Here is an 18,036-nt window from a genome sequence, read left to right on the forward strand (position 1 = left end):
ATCCATTATTGCTCCAAGAAAAATCCAATATGGCAGCCGGCTCATATTCCCTTCTGCTTCCAGGTTATGAGCTGTTCTGGATGTGCTGTCTAGCCTCTATGAGACTATAGACAAGCAGGGATGCTGCTACAGCCTTTCATCTGTGTGCTTTCAACTTTATTATTCTGGCATGTTGTGTGCCTGCCTGTAGGAAGTGTCTCTCATAGAAATGAAACTGCATACAGTAGATAATAATGATGACTGGCTGCACAGTGCACACAGATCACACAGCCACACTTGTCTGTTTCAGAGCTTCTTTCTGCAGGAGCAGCCCCTCCCATGTCATCAGCAGTGAGTATGCAAAGCAGGAAAGCTGAGTCAGGAGGGGACGGACTTGGCCTTGAAAAGACTCCACAGAAGACTGACTCCGCTATAATGATTCCAGGTCAAACCTAGACTGAATGTTCAGTCGGGGATTCTTATCACAGCTGATAACAGACAGATTAAGCAGAGAAGAATGAAACTAAAAGCAGGGTAGGTGTTTACTGTCATGCTCCCACTGATAAATGTAATAAAATACATGAGGGTGCTTCATCTTTTGTTCTCCTTAAGTCTAAGGGGAAGTAGAGAAGCAAAAAAGGACAACCCAGCATGCTCTGCAACTTCCTTTTTGTTTGTGTGTACCAAATAAGTGTCAGTTAAACTGGGGAATGATTGTTTATCAACAAGAAAAGTAATAGTGATTTTAACTTTTGGATTTCCTGGTTAGCATCTTAATTACTAGTTTACCAGATTAAAAAAAATTATTTTTGATTTTATGCCCGACAGTTACACTTTTATGACCTAACTAATGAAGAAGAATGTAATGTTGCTATTTTTGCATATGAAAACTGTGCAGATGTATAAACTCTCAGGAAGATAGTAACATATTGCAGACAGATCTAGTTAGCATGGCTATATGGGCACATAAATGGCAGATGAAATTCAATGTTGAAAAATGTAAAGTCATTCATTGGTCGTACTAATTGACTAGCACCATACAAGATAAACGGAATACAGATGGGGACATCACACTTGGAGAAGGACTTAAGAATACTGGTTGATAACAAGTTAGGTAATCGTATTCAATGCCAAGCAGTTGCAGTTTAAGTAAATCAAATTCTGGAATGTGTTAAAAGGGAAATAAAAACACGGGATGCTAGAATAATACTGCCCCTGTTTAACTCTCTAGTAAGGCTGCATTTGGAATATGGAATTCAGTTCTGGGCACGGCATTACAGGAGGGACATTGGCCTCAAGTCACTAAGCAGTTTAGAATAGTCTACTGATGGTTTCTAGTCTACAGATGGTTCGGTCAGTTGCATCAAAGGGGAATCAACTATTACCAAATGTTTTAGATTTGTTTTTAGACCTGGTTTAAACCATTTGGTAATTAGGTGGGTAAAGCAGGGGAAATGATCAAAAGAGGCAATTCACAAACGAGTAGCTATGACTGACATCCTTCTCCTTTGATGAGCTCTCCTCTGCATACAATTAAACGCCTGCATAATTAATTCAAAAGGTTCCATCCTCACATCTAAAATACCTCACAGAATTACTTTACCGACAGAAATCAGCTGGTCTAATCTCTGTCAGAAAAAATGGACATGGTAACTCCTTGTTTGTCTTTGTGAATTGTGTAATTACTGTATGTTAGACCAGGTCTAAAAACAGCTCTAAAACATTACACCAAACCATCAGTAGACTAAAAATCATCTGTAGACTAGTCTAAACTGCTTAGTGAATTGAGGCCATTGTAGTTTTAGTGATGGTGCAGAGAAAACCAACAAAATCGATTAGAAGGGTGGAAGGTCTCACTTACCAGGAATGGTTAGATATACTGGGCTTACATAGTCTGGAGAAAAGATGCCTTAGAGGAGATCTAATTAATATGTATTAACCTCCCTGCCGGTTATCCCGAGCTCAGTTCGGGGTAACCTGCCGCGGAGGATTCCTCAGGCCCTGCTGGGCCGATTTGCATAATTTTTTTTTTGTTACACGCAGCTAGCACTTTGCTAGCTGCGTGTAACTTACGATCGCCGCCGCTTCGCGCCGATTCGCCGCAACCCGCCGCATCAGAGGGTGCCCCCCCCCCGAGACCCGTGCGCTGCCTGGCCAATCAGTGCCAGGCAGCGTCGAGGGGTGGTTCGGGACTCCCTCTGACGTCACGACGTCGATGACGTCGGTGACGTCATCGCGCCCGTCGCCATGGCGACGGGGGAAGCCCTCCTGGAAATCCTGTTCAGAACGGGATTTCCGGATGGGTAAATGCGCCGACGGCGATCGGCGCATTCGGGGGGACGCTGCAGGGAGGGGGGAAGCATGTAGCTAGCGCTAGGCTAGCTACATGCTATAAAAAAAAAAAATAATGCCAAAAAACACCCTCCCTGCCGTGCGCAGCAATTTTTTATAACGGCAGGGAGGTTAATTCATCAGAATGCAATATAAAGGTTTGACAGATGAGCTTTTTGTCCATAGGCTTTTGCAAAGGACTAGGTGACATGATTTGTGCAGGGAGGGAAAACGCTTTAGCCATTTAGGAAAGGTTTTTTTTTATAGTAAGAGTGATTAAAATGTAGAATGTATTTCCACAGGAAGTAGTTGTGGTAAAATCTATAACTGCATTTAAAGGGGGCTTAGATGCTTTCCTTGTGGTGATAGTCATCCATGGTTATAATTACTAGATCATTTCCAGTGGTGTTGATCCAGGGATTTTATCTGATTGACATTTTGAGTCGGGAAGGAATTTCTTTCCCTTTTGGGGCTAATTGGACAATGCCTTGTAAGGGTTTTTTGCCTTCCTCTGGATCAACAGGAATATGTGACGTTGCAGGTTGGTGTTGTACCTTATTTTCTGTTTGAACTCGATAGACGTTTGTTTTTTCAACTCAAATAACAATGTCACTATCTAATAGGAAAATAAAGGAATGGCAGGCGGGGCTTGTGAAGCCAGAATAATTGCTGTTCATCTTTGCTCGGTTTCTCACAGACACAAACTTAGATGCCTTTATTTGAAAAGAGGAAGTTGCGAATGTTTTGCTGCTGAGCTGCCAAGTTGTTAGTCTTGGCATTTAAACAATTTTTAAATCTGCAAATGCTTTTAAATGCACTTTAAAATAAACAGTATGTACCCAATTAGATTACAACAAAAGCAGTGCTTGACAGATATAGCAGAATAATTTAACTGCTACATGATTACCTCCCATATTGTGAGACCACGCACGGATATGATTAATATTTGTATTAGGAAGTAACTGTGACAGATATCCGTATGAGCTATAAAAGTTTAGTTAATATTTTAGATTAAAGCTGGGAAAGGTTATTTTCTAGCAATAAAAAAAAATGAAATTGCATTTTTTGCCATATAAAGTTAGCACTGCAGTACTATGATCAAAGCTACAAAACAAAAGGAAGGCATTTTACAAAGCACTACCCACCCAGTAGCACAGAAGCATCCCTGCTTCTTCAAGGGAAGGACAGACAAGATACAAGAGCCTTATGGCAACTCTTGCCAAAAGCATCCCTTACTAAGTATAAAGCTGCGAGTACAAAATGATGGTTGTAGTGAAACTGAACTTGCGTGTTGGTGGGCGTGGACCATGGCAGAGTATGTTAACTCATCTATGTTGCAGTCTCTCACAATGCACATCTTCCTGACACAATTTGGGAAAGAGGCGTCCTGGTGTATAAAAGCTCTTAAAATCAGTTTAAAATTAGAAAAGAAATAAGATAGCTTACCTTAATGACAAAATCTTTATGGCAATAAAAGTTTTAATTTAGCACAGGCACCGCGTTTTGCGGGTCTGAGCCCGCTTCCTCAGGCCAATAATAGTGCCAAATGAAGAAATTTGATTTAGCATAGGGAGCCTCTCTGACATGTCTGCCTTTACAGCAGAACTTTTGGGTGTGAATATATAGATATAAACTAGCTGATGGCCCGGCGTTGCCCGGGTATGTATTTGTCTGGTGTTGGCCCCGCCCACTTTTTCTAACCCTAACACACAATTACTCAATGACCTAGTTTGTGAGCTTTGCTGTCTTTGGCATCAATAATTTGCATTGAAATGAAACTGGCTGTGGCTCCACCCCCTTTTCTGAATTTGAACCCCAGTTACCCGATGATCAACTGCACCAGGTTTATGGCTTGTGCCATTAAAGGAATACTATCAAACTTCATCAATTTCTGGCAGTAGCATAAATCAAAATTCAATCAACAGTCTGATGGAACACAGCATATCTTTTTGCTGTGCAGTGTCTTATTTTATTTATTTTACCTTATAGATTGCATCCCCTGAGAAACTGACGGCGACGGGGAATGGGGCAGCTCATTATATGAGAGGGGATTCCTATATGACAGTGTAGCAGTGCCTATCCTACTTTCCCCACATCATAGCGCATTATTCAGCGCATGACCCGCCTAAGTAGCCTGCTATGAGGAGCGAGAGACAAGACAAGCTCTCTCGCTCCTACTCTGCCCAGCCAATCTGCCTCAGGAGGCTTCTGTGTGTCGGGCTCGGGCTGCCGCCGCCGCATCGTCATTGCTGTTTGCTACGGAACGGCAAACACATTAGCTGGAGGAGGGCGTGTCATTGCTCCTGAAAGCATTGGAAGCAGGAGCGGAAAGGGAGGAAGGCTCATGACACGCCCTCCTCCAGCTAATGTGTTTGCCGTTCCGTAGCAAAAAGCAATGACGATGCGGCGGCGGCAGCCCGAGCCCGACACACAGAAGCCTCCTGGGGCAGATTGGTTGGGCAGAGTAGGAGCGAGAGAGGTTGTCTTGTCTCTCGCTCCTCATAGCAGGCTACTTAGGCGGGTCATGCGCTGAATAATGCGCTATGATGTGGGGAAAGTAGGATAGGCACTGCTACACTGTCATATAGGAATCCCCTCTCATATAATGAGCTGCCCCATTCCCCGTCGCCGTCAGTTTCTCAGGGGACGCAATCTATAAGGTAAAATAAATAAAATAAGACACTGCACAGCAAAAAGATATGCTGTGTTCCATCAGACTGTTGATTGAATTTTGATTTATGCTACTGCCAGAAATTGATGAAGTTTGATAGTATTCCTTTAAAAGTGCAAGAATGGCAGAAATTACATATTCCCCTTGAAAATCAATACATGAATTTTGATTGGCTTTTGTAGGCATCACCCATTTTTCTGAATATTAATCCCAGTCACCCAGTGACCAACTGTGCAAAGTTTGAGAACCCTACCATTAACAGTATAAGAATGGCTGCAGATTACATTGTCCCAGTGAAATTGGTAATTGTGGGAAAACAATATGCACACTTATTAGTGATGCTAAAAGTTCAGCCATGCTGTAGCTTTAAGTGATTTTCTGAGACACCTATACACACCCTATACTCTTGGCTGAGATTCCCCCTGAGCAAAATGTCACTTAGCATGTATATGACTGGGTAAAGAATACACTATTTGCATGGCAGGCTGTGCTAGGTGAGCACCAATCTTAGCACCTTAAAGAGGCACTGTAGGGACATATAGTAGCATGCAGCAAATTATCAGGATACCCATCATCAGAAACACTTCCTATAGCTATACATTGCTGTATATTGATGTGTTCTACTGTCTTTAGTACTCACAGTAAACAAACAGTCCGCGGAGATCTGACAGGACTGAAGATGTTGCCACCTGTGATGAACTGCAGAATGTAAATCAGAGTGAGGAATTATTTTACAATGGGCAAACCCTGACTTAATAATTTATAAATGAATATTGTAAAAAAAATAAGCAATTTTATTCATTATGTTGTTTGCTTTACAGTTTTAAGAAAATCATTTCTGTGTTACAGCTGATACAAATCCTGCAATACATCTGCAGTGTGTCTACTCCCTGCTGTCATGGAAGCAGACATAGGGTTAACATCCTGTGTTTACAAATTAGCTGCTCTCCCGAGGCAGAGGAGATTCCTGAGCTGACACAGCTGACGGATCAAATTACAGAGATGATTAAGCACAGGTGAGGGAGTATTAGACAGTCTAAACTCTCTAAATACACACAGGGTGCATTTCTCTATGTTTTATGTCTATCCTGTGCTAGATTTCAGGTCCACTTTAAGGGCTTGATTCACAAAACGGTGCTAACTGTTAGCACGGGCGTGCTAAACAGTTAGCACGTGCATTTGCACGCGATCGGCTGCCTGATCACGCGCAAAAGCCCACGTTATTGCGTGCAAATGTGCGCGATCGCGGGACATTGGGCATGGAAAAGCACGTGCTGTTTAGCATGCCCGTGCTAACAGCGGCGTTTTCGTTTTGTGAATCAAGCCCTAAGTGTACAACTTCTGCATAAGAAAGAATGGATACTGTAGTTAGAGATCAGATTTCAGAAGTAAAATCAATAATGCAATATAACAGTACGGTTGAGGGTGTTGAGCACATTTTCAAATGTCTTTTATCAATTTTAAAAAAAGTAAGTAAGAAAAAAATGAATTTTGTGAAATGTTTTTAGTAGTGATGCCGCGACTGTGGAACTTCCATCCATCTTGCTGAGAATGTCACGGCTTTTTCAGGTTTTCTATTTTTGCAGTAGAGGCCTCTTCCTGAACCTTCAACTTGTCATTTATCTCAGCCTGCAGAGAGAATGAAAAAAGGGTTTAGGGAGAAGCTGCCCTGTGCTGCACTTTGTCTGTGTGGGACTGACAGATTCATCTCGCCTTTACACATAGATTACACTTCACATATGCATTCCAGCTTCACACAGTTCACTGAGCAGCAGCCTATACTTACCTGCTAGTTTTTTTTTATGGTTTTGTAATCTAAAGTCCATTTAAAAAAACACACACATTATTATGACTTTCTAAATAGTGCTGTAATAACACAAAGAAACATGTTTTCTCATGTGACTATCGCTTAAATGACCACTATTGCGAAATTGCTACTTTTAAAATTCATAAAAATAAAATGTACATTTGATCCAGAAAAAAATGCTGCAGTATAAATTATTTTTTCCTATGCCTCTTTCACTTAAAATGAGTAGTTAAAATCATATCTGACAGGTTTTGAACTTTTCCATCTAATCATAGGGGATTCTCAGGGTTACTGAATGGCAGTTGCTTAGTCTGACTGACAAAACAGTGTGCAAAGAAGTAGGGAGACTGGCTGGTATCTTTGTAATGGTCCTTTACTGGGATTGCTTTTGTAAAAAAAAAAAAAAAACATTAAGGAAATGCTGAGAATCATCCATGAGGAGATGGACTAGTCCAAAACCTGTCAGATTTTTACTGCTTATTGTAAGTGACAGTAACACAGGGAAAAAGTAAGTTATGGTGTGTTGTACTCTTGGAAGGAATGTACATCTTATAAGTATGTGTTTACGTGTCTTTTAAATCCATCATGCAAGTTTTCACCATAGTGGTCTTTTAAAGCAATGTTATACACTTGTTGATTAAAAAAGCAATTCTCACAGTTCTGAGCTATATATTACAAGGAGTTTTGTAAATATTATTTCAGATATCTAAGTCTCAGTACAGACGTGCAATTATGGCCACCTGAAATGTTTTCTCCTGATTGTTTTGTGCAACCTTTCACTGTACAAACATGCTGATTGGCTATCTTTGGTGTAACATTTTCATCCCAAGGAGGATGAACAAGGGGGAACTGTAGAAGGGAATAAAAATACTGGTCCAACATGGTTTTCTAAAATCTCCTAATGCTAACAAACGAGTTGATTCACTAACATCTATGTTGCACTGATAGCGCACATAAAGTTTAGCTCGAGTTGTGTAAACAGCGCAAAACAGTTTATGCATTACCCATATTACATGCCTTAAAGAATAAACTTATAAGATAATTAACTGATTGTATTTGTAGTAGTAAGGATAAGTATAACATTTGCAACATAGAACAGAGTCTCAAATTTCATTTTCAGTTTAAAAGACCACTATGGCGAAAAAAGTGTGCAGTTAAAATCTGACAAAACCGACAGGTTTTGGGCCAGTCCATATCCTCATGGGGGATTCTCAGGGTTTTCTTTGTTTACAACAGCATTTCCTGAACAGCAATTTAACTGCCAAAATAGTAAGATACTGGCCATCTTCCCTACTCACTCGCACACTATTTTGTCAGTTAGACAGGAAATGCTGTTGAAAACAAAGAAAACACTGAGAATCCCCCATGAGGAGATGGACTGGCCCAAAACCTGTCGGTACTGTCAGCTTTTAACTGCCTACTTTTTTCACAATAGTGGCCCTTTAACGGCTACATTTTTAAGGCTGCATTCTAAACAACAGCACATGACAGTCTGATATAAAATCTGCTTCACTCAGCTGGAAAACGAACAAGCAATTTCCCTTTGAACTTTTCAGCTCTAAAATGTTATCAGCAGTGTTTTCTCAGACAAATATAAATGCTTTACATCAGGCTGTAAGCACGCTTAACACTTTCAGTGGATGAAAATAAAAAGGGACTTCAGATAAATTCTTAGTAGGCCCAGTACTATATGTACCTATGTTTAGCTCATCTTTGGCCTGATTAACATATTACAAGTAACACGGCTGTGTGCTGCCTCTTGAGGGTAAGTAAGGTCTTGCATGCCCTGCAGCAGAATGTCTAATTCTGCTGTGCTGTTAACTGAAGAGTGGATGGCATCACTATTTTGACATGATTCAAGATTCAAACAGGTATCAGCAGGCACTCCTCCATATAATTAGTATTTACAAAACAAGATGATAAACTGATTTTGTATACACCAACCATATGAAGGAATGCTTGCTGATAGCTGTTTGAATTAAGACAGCCAGAGCTTTTCTACAATATTAACCACAGCACAATCCATGTTAGGATGCTTGCAGACATGTAATTTTTTGCATGTGGTATGAGGGCCAACAGATTTGATTTCAATGCTATGAACCAATTGTGTAGGTAATCTCTGATACTACCTGGAGGTGGTAAAATTGGGCAGTTACTGGCCAATAGAAATTGAATGTGTGTATGCACTATTAAGTGTGCTATTTCAAAATAGGAAAAAAGGGTGCAGGAGCCCATTACGGAAAAAATGGCGCCACCATAGGCACCAATTATAAAAGCCACAATTTGTGGCAAGGGACAGAAATTAGGAGCTCCCACTATGCAATGCCACAGTTTGCATTTCCACAAGTCCCCGACACCTGCGATGCTATCGGTTGCCGACATTTATTTTGTCTGCCGCTAATTAGGTGCCACCCAGCACCGAAATTGACCTTCCTTGTCACAGATCGTGGCTTTGCAGCAGAGGAAGGGGGGGGGGGGTTAAGTTTTAGGAGGGTGGGGTAGGGTTAGTGGTGGGGGGAACTTATGGTTAGGCACCACTAGGGGGAGGGCTAGGGTTAGGCACCACTGGGGGTGATTCCTAGGGTTAGATACCACCACAATGAGTCTCATGCATCTCATCCACTGACTCTGTGAAAATCATCAAATTTGCAGATGACACCACCATCATCGGCCTAATTGGCAGCAACGGAGAGCACGAGTACCGCGGCGAAGTTGAGAGAATCTATAACTGGTGCAAAGACAATAACCTAGTTCTCAACGCCGCAAAGACTGTTGAACTAGTCGTAGACTTCAGGAGGAACCTTCCCCCTCTCCCACCTGTCCTCATTGGGGGTACCGAAGTCCCTAGGGTGACATCCGTGCGGTTCCTAGGCATGACCCTCACTAACAATCTGAAGTGAGAGCAGAACACTTCCAATATACAGAAGAAATTTCAGCAGAGGTTGTTCTTCCTGCGCCAACTGAAGAGATTCGGCATGCCCAGGGAACTGCTGACCAGCTTCTATACTGCCACTATAGAATCCATCCTCTGCTCCTCAATCATCGTCTGGCACGCGGGCGCAACGGCAAACACAAACTGCAGAGAGTCATAGCTGATGCAGAAAGAATCATCGGTTCTCCTCTTCCACCCCTTGATCTCCTACACTCCGCGAGGATGTTAAAAAGGGCCACTATGATTTCCTGTGACCCCACCCAGGCAGCCGCTTCTTCAAGCTCCTCCCCCTGGGCCGCCGCTACAGGACTATACCATGCAAAACCACCAGACGGAAGAGCACCTTCTTTCCCCAAGCGGTTCGGATGCTTAACTCCAACCATCCCCAGGCGGGCCCGCCCACTGGCAGACCCTAGCGGGGACTCTCAAGCAGTTCTCACTGCTACCTGCCCTCGTTCTCACTGCACGGGGTCTGTACTGGGGCCACCACCACCATCATTATTATGACTATTAGTACTAGTGGACTGCTCCTGCATGGCAGGAATTTAAATACTACCTGACAACCCAGTTTCTGTATGTATACCACTACCCAGTTTCTGTCACGTACAGCATTACTGCAGTTTTTTAAATTGTCCGTGTTGTGTGTCTTGTTCTATACTATGTTATGCCATGTGTACCACAAATAATTCCGAATATAGCGCTGCTGTATTTGGCGAAATAAATCTGATTCTGATTCTGAGTTAGGGTTATGAATCGCTAGAGGGAGGGTTCTGTGTGAAAGTAGGGTTAGGTTTAGCTATAGTAAAATATCGGTAAACATTATTGATATTTTACTAACGTTATCTTATCAAGCAGTAGAGCATCGCTAGTTGTAGCAAAATTTTAGGCACCTTTTTTCATGTATGTGTGCTAGTTTGCTTACCACTGCAGTTGACTAATTCCAAGTTGGAATGCTTTCTGCTCTGTGCAGCTACTTATACATTCAGGGTTATTCTTTTTTTGGGGGGAGGAGCCAAACAGAGATCCACTGATTTAATGGTGGGGGCAATCTCAGTTAGGCTGCAGAAAGAAATGGAAAGATGCATTAATTTCTGTAGCACTGATAAAAAGGTTTTGCTGTTTTTAACGTAAAAAAATGGAATTTCACTTTTACAGTGAGTTTTAATAATGTACACACACATTTCCCTGAAACGTTCGTTAATATCTATACTAAGATGAAATGTAATTACATCCATATGGGGACCACTTGATTAAAGAAAGCCTGTCATAATTGTCCATTTGAAGTAATCGCAATCTCCACCTGAGACTGCTCTTCCTGTGAAGTCTCCCTGTCTGACATGACGGTATTCTGTGGTGACATTATTATATTATTGTATTGTCTTTGCACGTTTCTATTCAGTGGCAGGATGAAAGCCCTTGTAGCCTATCTCCCCTTCACAAAGAAAAAAAAATCTTATCAAATCATATAGAGTTTTATTTGAACGACCTGTAAAACATAGATACACCTGTAATTGCTTTGTTTAAGCGATAATCCACATAGATGCGAGGTTTCTTTCACACAAGAGACTGAATCACACACTTCAACACTTCACTTCAGACACTTCAGCTCCCTGGCCTCCGGTTATGAACACCTTTGCAGCTAAATGCAGCGTTTGTAACCCCATGTACAGGTGAAACTCAAAAAAATAGAATATCATTCAAAAGTTCATTTATGTCAGTAATTCTGAACTAGACTAAGGCCTGGGACCCACTACAAAGCGCAATTGCTAGCGATTTGTGGTAGTGCTTTGCAACTGATTTTGGGAGTGATTTTACTGCTCCTATAGAATAAATTAGAATGGAAAAGCTCCCCAAATTCTGCATGTCCTGCGATTTGCCTAATCGCAATCGCTGTAGTGGAATCGGTCCCATCCACTTACATTGGCAGAACATTTAGGGAAATCGCTAGCGATTGAAAGCGATCCCTAAATGCTCAAAAAATGCTCTAGTGGGTCCCAGCCCTGAGAGACCATTTAAAGGCTCAGGAACCCTTTGTAGGTATTTTGGATTGATTAGCTGATTAGAGTCTGACTCTCTGAACCTAGAACCTTAAACCTTTTGACAATATTCTAACTATCTGAGATTTTGATTTTGGGGTTTTCATATGCTGTAAGCCAAAATCAAAGTATAAAAAATACAAGCTTGAAATAGCATGACATTTGAAATTTGCATGTAACAAGTCTATTTCATATATTAGTCTCACCTTTTAAGTTGAATTACTGACATAAATTAACTTTTGCACGATATATTCTAATTTTTTGAGTTTCTCCTGTATGTCATCATTTGACATGTGGTGGTTTTATTGGGCAGCAAAAAACAAAACAAAAATCAAAATAATCAGTTGCATCTAAGCTTGGCCACTGTCATACTCAGCTGTAACTAATTACGGTAGCCGCCACTCAACCAACCCTGCCAATGACTACAAGCGTCTGGCCAATCTACAGGAGTAGCTGACAGGCCTTCCATGTAAAATAGGTGTTGGGTACTTGGACACCATAGGCCACGATAGCGGCACACACTGTAATTTCGGTGCTAGCAAACAGTGGGGACTGAGGACGTGACTACAGCTGGAGTCCAGCCCATTGTAAGGCTGAACTACAGATAGTAGCTGAGACCTGGCTAGGGAATTGCTTTTGGGAATGTGTGCAGTTCAGCTCTGGTGGTTCGCTTGTGGTGATGGGTGCTCAGCTATAGTATAGCCAAGCACTAGGGGGTTCATATCAACATCAGGGGTTGTGCTGCAGCAGCTGTAGGTGGTCAAGTATTAGTGGTGGGCACTCAGCTATAGTATGGCCAAGTTCTGGTGAGTTAGTGTTATGCTGGGAATACACCATGATATTTTTTGGCAGATAGATGGACCGATAGATAATTTCTGACAGGTCCTATCTGATTTCCGATCGTTTTTCTTATCGATTTCTCATAGAAGTGAATGGAAATCGATCAGAAAAAGGATTGAAAAAGCAATTGGAAAATCAATCGGAAAATTCATCAGACAGTAAATCTTCTGAAAAATCTCATTGTGTATTTCCAGTATTAGGTATAGGTAGGGGGAAGGTGAGTGTAGGCATAGGTGGGGGAGAAGTTAGTGTTAGGCTTAAGGTGGCCACACACGATACAATCAAATTATCCGATTTTACGGCAATTTGATAAAAAAGATCAGATTTCCTGAAAAATCAAAAGCTTTTTTTTTTTTTTCGAGCAAGAAGTTCAATCGGATTTCCCGTTTTTATTCGATAAAAGTTGATCAGGAATAGTGGATTTTTTCTGATCATTTTTTATGAAAGTTGAATGGTGTGTGGTAGATTGTCAATTTATTAATAAATACCCCCAAGCAATTTTCTCAGAGTTTCCAATCATTTTTATTCTAATTGAGGAAAAATTTAAAATAAGTGTAACGCTGGCTGATGCAGGCTATGAAGTGTACACTGAATATACGATAATCGAGGTCAGATCGTCAACTGAGGTCATACACGTGAAGTCAGAGATATGCGGTACACAGGGACTGAGGCAGAGCAAGGTCAATAACAGGCTAGGATCATACACTGGTAATTAGATGGCTAAAGTACAGTAGGCTAAGACAGGTGCGAAAACGTTATACAGGCCGAAGTCATACACATAGGTCAGATGGCTGAGGTACAGTTAAGGATTAGGCAGAGACAGGGTCATTAGGCTAGCCGAGGTCAATATTGAGTATCAGATGATAGTAGTACAGAGGGATGAGACTTAAATCAAAGTGGAGGGCTTGCCGGGTCATACACCGAGAACAATCACAATAATACAATACTATCTAAGGATAGATATATTTCGCAAACACTGCATATATATCTATCTCAGCAGAACTTTAACTAGACTGAGTAGCAAAGCAAGGTACAGTGCTCAGTGACCTGATAGCTATAATGGACAGCGAGTAGCTGAATGCCCAGGGCTTATATAGCAGGAATAGAGCACAGACCAAGCCCCCAGGAAAATCAGATCAATCAGCAACATTCCTGCAGCAAGTGTCAGCTGACCGCAGGAATCAGCTGACACACCTCAGACACGCCTCCTTAACCTATAAAGGCTGCTCTAAGCTGTGCGCGTCCTTCTAGAGAGACTACGCTGACCCACATCTACAGGGGATCTGGGGATGCGAACATGCTGATTCATGTCTACAGGGGAGCCGTGGATGCGAACATGCTGATTCATGTCTACAGGGGAGTCGGGGATGCGACTGATCAAAGAGGAATAGGAAGCTTCCTCCAGCTGCTCCACGCTATCAGAACAGCCTTCAGAGACCACACCAGATAAGTTTGTTACAATAGGTCTGTGGTACATTGGTCAGATTTTTGATATGCTACAATCAGTCAGAGAAATATGATTGCAATTCTTGAATTGAACAGATATTTAAAAAATTGTATGGTGTGTGGCTACCTTAAGGTAAGGGAGGGTTAATGTGAGGTTTAGGTTAGGGAAGTCGATAGTAGAAACTTGGAAAGTTACTGATATTCTACTATAAGCAATAATTGCACCAAAATAAACAAGCATCTTTATTAAATGTATGCAGAATTCTGGGTATGTTTTGCAAAAACTAATATTCTGTTGCTATGGTTTCCAGCAAGGAAAGGTCATAAAGATTTCTTTAGTAATGTGGAATAACTCGTAAAAGAGTCTAATATGATGTCTCATTTCTGTAAAAAGCCTTTATTATTTGTATTATTGTGTTGTATTAAACATTTGATAGTTTTATGAGTGTATCTTATTATGGATAAGATAATGTACTTTTCCCAACAATAATAATTATATGGAATATCAGTTTCTCCAACTGTCTAGTAAAACACACTTAAACCTACACATAGATTTGTTGTACTCCTTGTTGTATCAGACATTAGTACTAAAGCAAATCCACACTTTTTGGTGCTCCATATACAATTATATCCAATACTGTTTTGTAAGTAGAAGAAAAAATGTTGATTTACTGTTGTAGACGACTGGTCTCTAGCATTACTAAGCAAAGTCCCCAGACTTGGCAAATAATAATAATAATAATAATAATAATAATAATAATGTAAGAGGCGTATAGTTATTTTCTCCTGTCTGACTCAAAGTGCTTGAGCTAAGGCTGCACAATTTTAGGGAAAAAAATTGAAATTGCAATTTTTCTCTCAGCAATTGCAATTTCGATTTTTTTCACTATTTTCTTCAAATCAAGCTTTAGCACTAAATTCGCAATGCCCCGAGTATAGTTTAACCAGGTAGGTGCCTCCAGTATAATTGCCCAAGTATAGGTTAACTAGGTAGGTGCCTCCAGTATAGGTAGCCAGTATAGTTTCCCCTAGTATTGGTTAGCTAGGTAGGTGTCTCCAGTATAGGTAGCCAGTATAGTATCCCCTAGTATTGGTTAGCTAGGTAGGTGTCTCCAGTATAGGTAGCCAGTATAGTTTCCCCTAGTATTGGTTAACTAGGTAGGTGCCTCCAGTATAGGTAGCCAGTATAGTTTCCCCTAGTATTGGTTAGCTAGGTAGGTGTCTCCAGTATAGGTAGCCAGTATAGTTGCCCCTGGTAAAGTTAGCTAGGTAGGTGCCGCCAATATAATTGCCCCATAGGTTAGCTAGGTAGGTCCCTTCAGTATAGATATCTAGTATAGTTGCCACTAGTAAAGGCTAACTAGGTAGGTGCCACCAGTATAGTTGCCCCCGTATAGGTTAGCTAGGCAGGTGTCTCCAGTATAGGTAGCCAGTATAGATGTCACTAGTAAAGGTTACCTAGGTATCTCCAGTATAGGTAGCCAGTCTAGTTGCCACTAGTAAAGGTTAGCTAGGTAGGTGCAGCCAGTATAGTTGTTCCATAGGTTAGCTAGGTAAGTGCCTCCAGTATAGGTAGCAATGCAGCATAGGTGTAGCAGCGGGGGAGAGCGGGCATAGTATCAACTTACCTTCTGGGATGACACCAGCAGCTTCTATCTTCCTCCTCCTTCCTCTCCCAGCCGTCCATCACGTTACTACCAGCGCCCCCTGTGATAAAATGCAGTTATGTCATCACAGGGGGCACTGTTACCAAGGTGACTGATGCCTGGGAGAGGAAGTAGGAAGAGGCTGCGGGAGATCCCAGAAGATGAGTTGCACTATAATTATACACATGGAACGCGGCGGGGAATTAAAGGGAATGTGAAGTGAAATTTAAAGTGGCCGGTTACTTACCTGGGGCATCTGCCAGCCCCCTGAAGTCCTTCTGGTCCCTTGCTGTCATTCCACCGCTGCTCCCCTCCAACAGCTAGATCCCTATGCCAGTTGCCGGCTGCACGCATGCTCGATTGTCCTCCCATAGTCCGGAGCATTCTGCACATGCGCAGTTGCAATTTTCTATTACTGCATGCATGATGGAAGAGTCACCTGGCACGGGGGTGTGGCCATGCAGTGTTTGGAGGGGGACAGCAGAGGAATGGAGCAGCACAAAATGATGGCGAGGAACCAGGAGGACTTCAGTGGGCTGGAACAAGCCCTAGGTAGGTAACTGACCACTTTAAATTCCACTTAACTTTTCCTTTAATTTTCGTTCTGATGAGAGTATTTCAGATCGAAAATGTGATTGATCACCCCACCATACCTTCATATTGTTCCGTGTAGGTCCAGCATAACTCCATCTAAGCATGCACTAAAAATATTCACTGTCTATAAATATACTAAATTAAATGCTATAATAATGTCCTAAATATAAGTTCTCTTTATATGTCAAATAAGTTCGTAACAAATGTAGGAAAGAACATTCATATTGAATATTATCAACAGTCTCTTATTTTAGGGTCATGTTATAGATATGCAAAATAACACATTATCTCTCGACGGACAAAACAGTCTGCACTAAAGAAAACAAAGGAACACCCATTACACTTTTCTATCTAGAACAAACACACACTAATCTCTATTGTAGCCTGTCAAAATATCACAGACCATTCTGCACACTTCCTTACAATAACTCTCGTAAGCTGCTTTATAAATCAAAGTCAATGTTCAAACAAGCCAACGCGTATTTACAAGATAAAGTGGCTCCCTTATTTAATAAAAGGTATAATAAATCATCGGATATACTTTCTGTGAAAACTATTTATATTGAACAGAGTGTACATTTTGCAAAATAATATACCAACTTAGCATTCATGCATGAAGAAATGTCAAAATTTGCCTCTGATTTCAAGAAGCTTTGTAATGTATCTTAATATGGTAAGGTAATGAATAACAAGTCCTTTAACAACTTGCCAGGTTTCTCCATTAGTCGTAGTGCAGCAATACTAACTCGGTAGACTATGTGTAGTCTTCCTGTGTCTGCAGTCTAGGCTGTAGTGGCATTAAAGGGAACCCGAGGTGAGAGGGATATACAGGCTGCCATATTTATTTCCTTTTACACAATACCAGTTGCCTGGCAGTCCTCCTGATCCTGTGTCTGTATTACTTTTAGACATAGACCCTGAAAAAGTTACAGCAGATCAGGTACTCTGACTCAGCTGACTCGGATTTCACTGGATTAGCCATATGCTTGTTCCAGGGTTTTGACTTAAGACACTACTTATGCCAGATGATCAACAGGGCTGCCAGTCAACTGCCATTGTTTACAAGGAAACAAATATAGTAGCCTTCATATCCCTCTCACCTCAGGTTTCCTTTAAAGAAACACTGAAGCGAAAAAAAAATGATGGTAGTTTCATATTTTTAGTTACAGTGGGATGCGAAAGTTTGGACAACCTTGTTAATCGTCATGATTTTCCTGTAAAAATCGTTGGCTGTTACGATAAAAAAATGTCAGTAAAATATATCCTATAGGAGACACACACTGTGATATTTGAGAAGTGAAATAAAGTTTATTGGATTTACAGAAAGTGCACAATAATTGTTTAAATAAAATTAGGCATTTTATTGATTCCAAAACCTTTAGAACTAATTATTGGAACTCAAATTGGCTTGGTAAGCTCAGTGACCCCTGACCTACATACACAGGTGAATCCAATTATGAGAAAGAGTACTTAAGGGAGTAAATTGTAAGTTTCCCTCCTCTTAATTTTATCTGAAGAGTAGCAACTTGGGGGTCTCAAAATAACTCTCAAATGACCTGAAGACGAAGATTGTTCACCATCATGGATTAGGGGTAGGACACAGAAAGCAGTCTCATAGATTTCAGCTCTGTTTCCACAGTTAGGAACATATTGAGGAAATGGAAGACCACAGGCTCAGTTCAAGTTAAGGCTCGAAGTGGCAGACCAAGAAAAATCTCGGATAAACAGATGCAACGAATGGTGAGAACAGTCAT

At 41.2% G+C, this 18,036-nt stretch overlaps 1 protein-coding gene across 3 annotated transcripts in view; it reads right to left on the bottom strand.

Moving 5' to 3' along the window:
- Positions 1–6,400: 6,400 nt before the first annotated feature.
- CABCOCO1 (ciliary associated calcium binding coiled-coil 1) overlaps positions 6,401–18,036 on the bottom strand; it is a 166,780-nt gene continuing 155,144 nt past the window's right edge. For all 3 annotated transcript variants that reach the window (XM_068258852.1, XM_068258853.1, XM_068258851.1), the window contains one exon: positions 6,401–6,610. In XM_068258852.1, coding sequence (XP_068114953.1) covers positions 6,536–6,610 — 75 coding nt within the window. In that variant the 3' untranslated portion in view covers positions 6,401–6,535. The remainder of the gene's footprint in view (positions 6,611–18,036) is intronic.

This window comes from Hyperolius riggenbachi, chromosome 10 (assembly GCF_040937935.1).
Source record: "Hyperolius riggenbachi isolate aHypRig1 chromosome 10, aHypRig1.pri, whole genome shotgun sequence".
In the NCBI taxonomy this organism is placed as follows: domain Eukaryota; kingdom Metazoa; phylum Chordata; class Amphibia; order Anura; family Hyperoliidae; genus Hyperolius; species Hyperolius riggenbachi.